This window comes from Mya arenaria, chromosome 7, assembly GCF_026914265.1.
Source record: "Mya arenaria isolate MELC-2E11 chromosome 7, ASM2691426v1".
NCBI lineage: Eukaryota > Metazoa > Mollusca > Bivalvia > Myida > Myidae > Mya > Mya arenaria.
In genome coordinates this window covers 63,367,415-63,375,487 of record NC_069128.1, presented here as the reverse complement: position 1 = coordinate 63,375,487, position 8,073 = coordinate 63,367,415, and the positions used below count along the sequence as shown (strand labels likewise).

Genomic DNA, 8,073 nt, shown 5'->3' with positions numbered 1-8,073 from the left:
AATATTATAATAATGTTTTAAGTTTTAATCAAATCTGAAGCAATATTTGATTATCTTAATCATTTATTATATGATGGCAGGATGGTGTCAATGCTAAGAAGGGTGCTACCAAAAACAGCAGCACCCTTCTTAACTATTTGGCTCAAGCACTTCTTACCTTCTTTGAATAAAACAATGGCTTGTCAGTTCCAAAAAATACATTTATAGATGCCATGAAAGAAAGAAAGAAAAAGCAGCAAAATGTGTGCTTTATATATATAAAAAAAAATTATCATTGTGATGACCAAATGTTGAAATTTCTTTGGTTGCGAAGTTACTGTCATGTGTTGAAAATTCTGGAGCTTTCGTACACATGCGATATTGAGATAGCGTTTAAGGATACAAGGTGGTTGATGTGCGCACAATATTGTATTTAAGAACATATTTAAAATGCCGTAATAAAAACTTGTCAGTTAAAACGTATTTGAGAACGTCGTAAACAATGCACAATAACTAATCAATTATTTTAATTAAGATTTGATCTTTTTAAAGAGGAAGTAAACCGATATATTGAAGCTAACCAATCGAAGGTAACGAAGCCAAGTTCAGAATGCCGAACAAATTGGTCATTCAAATATTTAATGCTGACACTTCCTTGAAAAAAATCTAAAAATATTGAATTTGGAAAGCACAATGTTTTAGTATATAATAAGCGGGTATCCAAAAGATATTTCATTCACTTGCAGGACTTGGTACGGTATATTTCATGAATGATCAGTAAGTGTTCTCTTTTTAAAAGACTATATATTTGTTTTGATTAATTGATTGATTGAATTCAATTTGATTAATTGATTGATTGATCGATTGATTGATTATTTGTTTGTTTGTTTGACTGATCAATTTATTTATTTATTATTTATTTATTTATTTATTTATTTATTTATTTATTTATTTATTTATTTATTTATTTATTTATTTATTATTGATTGATTGACTGATTCATTCATTGATTTATTGATTGATATAATGAGTCAATTTATTCAATTTATCCATTAAGTTACTTTATCATTTACTATTTCTTAATTTCAATATTTCTTTGTTCGTAGAGTGGTGCCTTTAATTATGTATGTAATTACGTCAAGGCGAATAGTAGGACTTTAGTGGAGTAATTTTTTTTACTTAATAAAAAGCTATTGCATAAGTTTAAGATATGCAAACAGTTCTACGTGGTTAAATCAGATTCGATTTTTTCTGATTAATCAAAGCGATTCAAAGCTAATTAACGTTATTAAACTGTTAAAATAGCATTTTTAACGTTACATATTAACACTCTTTCTTTTATTTTACTAAAACAAAATCATTTTGTCAATAATTGCCCAATTCATTTTCGATTAAATGTCTGACAATAAAATAATTAGTAAATGAAAATGACAAAACTCATAAATAATGTAAATAAGCTGTTATTTATGGACTTATTATAAACAGTGTATTTTAGAGGACTTGAACGAACGGAATGGAAGTGAAAATCACATGTTTAGTGAGAAATAAATAATAAATGGCATTTTATATACTATATACTTGTTTTAAAGTGAAAAAAAGGATAAATGGTCATGTTCACAATCTGGACTTTCATTTCTGATATACGAACAGGTTATGTATTTAAGGCGATATATGTTATACAAGCCTTAATAAAATGTCTATTCTGTTCTCTTCTGATTGATGTTATAATGTCTTAAACATAAAGCCCCCCACTAATGATTATATGTTTGATTGAAGTAAAAATATGGACATGGACTAGATGAAATAATTCAAAAAAAACAATTAAACAAGATGCTTTTGACTAAATTTAGAATCCGAGAGATGCAAACTCAGCAACGAATGGGGGAGGCTCCTTCCGGTCAATCGCGTCAGACCGGTCAGCGGCAGCCCCCTTCTGGTCGGTCGACGCCGCGGAGCACGCTGAGAAAGAGTGGCGATGAGGGAAGTCCGCTCCCCGAAAGCGCTTGTGTTAACATAGGCCCTAAAGTAGAAAAAGATGACTTGCAGGGGATATCAGAAATACGGTAATACATTTGCTTTCATTCTGTTATTGCATTTTGTTCCTCATATTGGAATACCATATATAAACGTGTCATGGCAACCAAAAGGGAGAATACAATAACCTAAGCTTAGTGATAAAAGGTGTTTGTTTTTGAGCTCTCATTATCTTAAAGTGACACTCTTATTTAAAATCAATACATACACATGTATAACACACATCAATATTGACTGATAAACCTTTTACTATTTACTAAATAAGGCATTTTAGGAAAAAAATAATTACTGGTAACAAGATTGTTACCGTGTATTTAATAGCAGTAAGCGGAAAAAATATTAAATGATTGGTGAATGCTAAAAGATTTACTGTGATCTACTATAGAGTCTATAGTCTCATAAGGTAGAAATACCGTGTTTTATGATAATTTCTGAAATTAAACTCGGTATCCTTCATAAGAACCATTGTTTTCGACATTTATTCATCCGTTTTTTAGTATTAAAACAATACCATTAATTGTGGTAAATCTTATCTGTGAGTGACAGTACATCTTTAATTTTTAGGAATCTTCCAAAAGAAACTAAGAAAAAGGAAAACAAGTCCTCCGTCTTCGATGTCATATTTTTTAAAAATGTGCAGAGTTGTGCTCTTTATTGTTTTGACGCTATTGCTGCTTTCGTGCGGCATACTGCACAAGCTTTACTTCTTGACCCTTCTGAATAATCTCTCTGAGAAACTGCATGCTCCAGTCCATAGCGATTTGGTATGATTTTAAATTCAAGCAGTTAAGGCTTATATAACATTAAAAAATTAACATAATCATATTAACAAAATTAAGATAAGCTACTTGAAATATGTGTTTGGTAAAGGAAATTGTTCGAAACTAGTAATTAAGGACTCATGTATGTTATTTCAAAACATATATTCATAAATTGTCCATATATGGTTATACATGATTTCATCGTAAATGTACGTCCTGAAATCCCTATTTTACACTGCAGGACTGTGTAAAAAGAATTAATGTATGTTAGTCCACTTTAATTCACGAGCCAACTTAGGTTAAATAATTCTTTTATTTTCTAAGTAATATTTATAAACCAACGACTACCTGCATTTAGTTCAGATTCATTTGCAAAAGATGCTAAAAATAAGTAATCAAATCCTTGTTATAAGTTCAATTTCTTTTTTAGTCGAAAGTTGAAAACAAGAAAAGTCAAGCAATTTCAATTCTCGTGTGCATTGCATTTGTTGAATTCTGCACATCTCTTGTTACTCTTTGGAGAGTTGTTTTCCAAGATCAGAAGACTAATTGGACACGACAACACTTAGTGGTATGTCTTTCCTAAATCGATTGTTTTTGTTGTATATGAATTAAATGTTTTAATGAAAAGATAATTATGACGCTCGTATTAATAATATGTTCGAGTTTAATATACATACTAGTTCATATAATGTATGTAAATTGACTTAACTTATCAACATATGCAGTTTAAGTCAATGGAGATAAAGCCCTGGTACATTTGTATGACCATTTCAGACAGCTATCCAGCAGGCCGTGAGCACTATTGGAGAGGTATATTTGATCATCTATGCCCTTCCATTACTGGGCAGTTTGAGGGCATGTTTAGTTGTAACAGTTCTACCACTTATGTCAAGCATATGCAAGTTCGTGAGCACAATTGGTCGGCTCAGGGTCAAGCGATGTATTAGAAAAGGTTCTTTACTCAAACTTTGTGTAGCGGGTTTCCCGGTTTTGGCACTGGCAGGGAGTGTTTTCTTATTCATGAATGGGCTAATACCATTTGACAGAGACTTGCACCTAAAATGGGCGTTACCAACTCTTTAAATGTGTAAGTCAGTATGCTATTTGGATAATTTTCTTTGCTGAAGAAGAACTGCAAATGTTCCAAAACAAACAACAGGTGAACCAGATTCCCATTCGGAGACAAGTGAATCTAAAATAGAAGAAAAACAGTACAAGACAGAACATAAACAAGAATTTATTCAATTAACTGTTCGTTGGTTAATATGTTTATTGTTTATCATTTCGATAGTGTTGAATTTAAATATAAAACTAATAGGAATAGTCGACAAACAGAAAAATTCTGAATCATCTCTGACAAACGAGAACATCGAATCTTTAGCGTACAATTCAACAACAAATTCCACACTCGTACCACAACAGGAGAATGGAAATGTGACATTAGATTCTACGAATGCTTTTTACCCAATTTTCAAACAATTGATGGAGTTGCTGTTGTTAGTCTTTCGTGCAATAACTTTCCTGAGAGTTTCGAGCACATGGCCGGAATAAGCCTGACATGTTTTATATCTGAAACAATGAAATTGAGTTTTTCATCGCTTGTTGGGCTTTGGCTTGGATTGCTGTTATCACCTTAACGTGGTACATTTGGGTTCCTCGGGTCGAGAGAATGGCAAAACTGGAGAGGTAAGTTTTTGTTATATTACTATTCTACAGACGCATGTAAGAAGATTGTGAGTATCAATATGATATATTTACATCTAAAGTTGTCCTTTTCTCAGTCGAATTATGTTCACGGTAATAAAACATATTTCTTAAATGTTTATTAAAGATTACACGCAAATCAACACATATAAACTTTTTAAAGTTTGAATATGTTAATGACAACGTCGAATTTTACGTTTCATTTCAGGTTGTTTTCCGGCAGTTTTTACCATTTCTTCTTCCCTGATTTGAATATGTTCCTTCAAAGGAGAAATGACCATCAAATTGGAGCAACACACAAACAATGTACAATCGAGTGACGTTCCAAAAGTTATTATCTGCGTAACAATGTGGCACGAAACATGCCAAGAAATGTGTCAGCTTCTAAAGTCTATTTGCAGGTTTGATAACTTTAACCTGCCCTTTTCATTTGATTTTGCCGTGCTTATTGTCGCGGGAAATTGAAATGTTTCTTTAATCAGATATCGTTTCAAAAGTAACGAAGCATGCTGCATAATATTTATTTTGAGAAAGTCAAGATATCTCGTTTCGCTTTTTCCAGTATTTTATTCATGTTTTGAGAACAACGTTTAAAGTTATAGAATTCGATCAAAATTTTGGAGTAATGTTATTTTGAAATATAATTTTTGACCATTTATACACCTTTTATCAACTAATGGCTTACCGTTACGAGTCCAGAGGTCTTTATTTATAAACTGCCTGATTATTCAATACCAGATTTGATGCATGCACTGTTATTGAGTAGCATAAAAATTCAATCTATTTTTCTATTGACGCATTTTTCAGATTAGATCTGCATTTATCAATTCGAGAGGAAGCTGACACTGTAGGAGAGGACGGAATCGGGACAGAAGACGGAAAACAAAACGCTGAAAAGAAAACACAAGACCCTGATAAAATTCAAATTGAGGGTAAGTATATTCCATAAAGTCTTCAATGAATCCGTTTATTTTGTTATTGTTTCATGTAAATGATATTCAATGAAAACTTTTTGTTATTTCAGTTCAAATAGTATTTGAAGATGCATTTTGCTCAACAAAAAACGGTCGTGAGGTTAATGAATATCTGCTCCAGTTTATGTCATGTTTGCAAAAGGCTGTTGGGTATGTAGTTTGCATTACTTGCGTGTTTTAAATTAAAGGACTGTACACCAGATTGGCACCAACAAAAGTTTTCCGTAACGAATCTCAGGACAATTATTTAATAAAATGTTATACTCTTTGATATCATAATTATAAAAAAAATACCAAAATGTAAAATAAAAACCGAGTCGGCGACCGGTTCGAACCGGTGTCGCCAAATTGCAGTCCAGCGTTGTATCCACTGTGCAACGAAGGCCTACCCTAACCCGTTGGAATATGTAAGGTATATACCTAACTTGGTTATATCACGTTATAACATCGACTAGCCAATTACGCATCAGGAATGAATTATACTAGTTAGACATACCTTTTAATCATTTTTAATAGACACATACGAAAAAACTGCAATTTTTTTAATTAATTGTAAACTATGTGGTACTTCAGTTAGTAAGTTTCAATGCATTGTACACATCCTTACCAAGTTTATGTCAGTTTTCGACAATTTTCTCTTTTCTCGTTTTTTATCATACGGAGTACAGCCCCTTTAAGAAGTGGGTTTTTTGTTGACATATTTTCAGTAAATATGCTTGTTAGTTTTCAAACATATAAGATGCTGAAAGTAATGCCGGTTATATTTGTTTGCATCTTCCATTAACGAAATTTAGCGTTGCGGCTTCCGATTACCTTTAGCAAGCGTATCACAACGTAGAAAATTATTTCGTATAAATCATATTTCTACGAGAAGATCCGTGTTAAAAGTCAAGGAGCTCGTGAAGTGGAATAAAACATTCCAAAGGAAAGTGGTTCAGACCCCTTATGGTGGACAATTCGTTCTACAACTCCCAGGCGGTACACAAATGACGGTGCATTTGAAGGATAAGAAAAAGATAAGGGCCCGAAAACGATGGTCGCAGGTAACAACCGTCATTTCCGACATGAGTTGTAAACAATTTATTTACATCGATCATAAGTGCATGTGTCCGTGTGCTTGTGCGTGTATTTTTGAACATACAAGAGTGGGTGCGGTAGCGTTGTGTTGTTTACGTCTGGTTTGGACGTTTATTTTGCATTTGTTATTGAATCGTTGTGTCACGTTACGAGAGAATGAGCAGTTTATGGCTACCTGGCTTTACTATCAATTGGAATTGTCTTGTCCCTGTAGTTTCCAATGTAGTAATAGCTTAATTGTAATAGTAATTGTGTCAGGCTGTTTCAACAAGTATAATAACCTTCATATCTATCATCTATCATACGCATTCAAACATTTTAGTTGGAAAACATATAAGAACAATTTACCAGTCTTTTTTCTGAGTTGTTTTCTCTTGTATTTAATTTCCATTTAACGTTTTCTTGTTTCATTACAGGTGATGTTTGTACTATTGTTTGTTGTACAAAATGGGAAAGACCTATCCAGATACAATTAAAGACGAGGCAAGCCTTTTTTTGTTTATCCTTTAAACCGTTTGGGGTTTTATTTATAAAAAAAAATCAAAGAAAACTTAGTCAATCATGACATTCACCTATTAAATAGGGTGCAATATTGTGTGACCTTTAAAATCAACGGTATTTTTTTTTAATTCAATTTGCGACGTAATTTATGATAACTCTTATTCGTTAAACAGCTGAAAAAGACATTCATTCTAACCCTTGACGATGATGTAGACTTTGAACCGAAGTCAGTTCTACGAATGATGGATCGAATGAAGATGAACAACCGTGTCGAAGCAGTTTGTGGCAGGATTCACCCAATAGGATCAGTACTTAACAACTATTGACATATTACAACTTCATTGATTAGTACATAACATTTAGTTTAAAAATGCAATTCAAAACGCTGCCTTAATTTTATTGTATGTGTATAGCTTATTTTACAGAAGTTTTCTGTGTAACATTTTATGTCTTTATTCACATTCAATAATTATTCACTTCAGGTCCAATGGTGTGGTACCAACAATTCGAATATGCAGTCGGCCACTGGCTTCAAAAGGCATGCGAACATATCTTCGGTTCTGTGCTATGTTGCCCTGGATGCTTTTCTATCTTTCGAGCTTCTGCCCTAGTTGACGATAACGTACACTAAAGAGCCAGAGGAGGGAAAACACCTTGTGCAGTTTGAACAAGGCGAGGATAGGTGGCTTTGTACTCTTCTCATTAAACGAGGATACAAGATAGACTACTCTGCAGCCGCAGATGCAAAAACTTTTGCGCCAGAAAACTTGTGGGATTTTTTGTACAACGACGGCGCTGGTCACCATCAACAATGGCAAATATGATTGACTTGGTCCTTTGTTGGAAACAAATAGTCCAAAACAACAGAGAAATCAACCATTTCTTTATGCTTTATCAATTAGTACTGGATGTAACAAGTGTATTAGCTCCTGGAACTGTCCTTGTTATGATAGCAGGGTCATTTAGTTCAGTATTAAGTTTGAAGCCATGGAATGCATTTTTCGTAGCCGTGACTCCGGTAGTTTTGTTCGCAGTGTTAT

General features: G+C 33.1%; 2 protein-coding genes across 2 annotated transcripts; both read left to right on the top strand.

Annotated features, from left to right (window-relative positions):
- Positions 1–692: 692 nt before the first annotated feature.
- On the top strand, positions 693–4,222 carry LOC128239803 (uncharacterized). Its single transcript, XM_052956238.1, has 5 exons — positions 693–756; positions 1,830–2,042; positions 2,578–2,777; positions 3,205–3,345; positions 3,552–4,222. Exons 2-5 carry the CDS (start codon positions 2,015–2,017, stop codon positions 3,858–3,860), a joined length of 678 nt encoding a protein of 225 aa, XP_052812198.1. The 5' UTR covers positions 693–756; positions 1,830–2,014; the 3' UTR covers positions 3,861–4,222.
- Positions 4,223–4,275: 53 nt separating this feature from the next.
- Positions 4,276–7,857, top strand: LOC128241329 (chitin synthase chs-2-like). Its single transcript, XM_052958259.1, has 7 exons — positions 4,276–4,463; positions 4,690–4,882; positions 5,289–5,413; positions 5,506–5,605; positions 6,330–6,498; positions 7,207–7,341; positions 7,645–7,857. Exons 2-7 carry the CDS (start codon positions 4,755–4,757, stop codon positions 7,855–7,857), a joined length of 870 nt encoding a protein of 289 aa, XP_052814219.1. The 5' UTR covers positions 4,276–4,463; positions 4,690–4,754.
- Positions 7,858–8,073: the final 216 nt, after the last annotated feature.

What these genes read in the sequence shown, in the direction of transcription:
- LOC128241329 (XM_052958259.1), top strand. Translation starts at nt 4,755, where the DNA reads ATGACCATCAAATTGGAGCAACACACAAACAATGTACAATCGAGTGAC. An exon ending in TGATAAAATTCAAATTGAGG is followed by an intron (nt 5,414 to 5,505) that starts GTAAGTATATTC and finishes TTGTTATTTCAG; the next exon opens with TTCAAATAGTATTTGAAGAT. An exon ending in TGTTTGCAAAAGGCTGTTGG is followed by an intron (nt 5,606 to 6,329) that starts GTATGTAGTTTG and finishes TTCTACGAGAAG; the next exon opens with ATCCGTGTTAAAAGTCAAGG.
- LOC128239803 (XM_052956238.1), top strand. Translation starts at nt 2,015, where the DNA reads ATGACTTGCAGGGGATATCAGAAATACG. An exon ending in CAGGGGATATCAGAAATACG is followed by an intron (nt 2,043 to 2,577) that starts GTAATACATTTG and finishes TTTAATTTTTAG; the next exon opens with GAATCTTCCAAAAGAAACTA. An exon ending in GGACACGACAACACTTAGTG is followed by an intron (nt 3,346 to 3,551) that starts GTATGTCTTTCC and finishes TGACCATTTCAG; the next exon opens with ACAGCTATCCAGCAGGCCGT.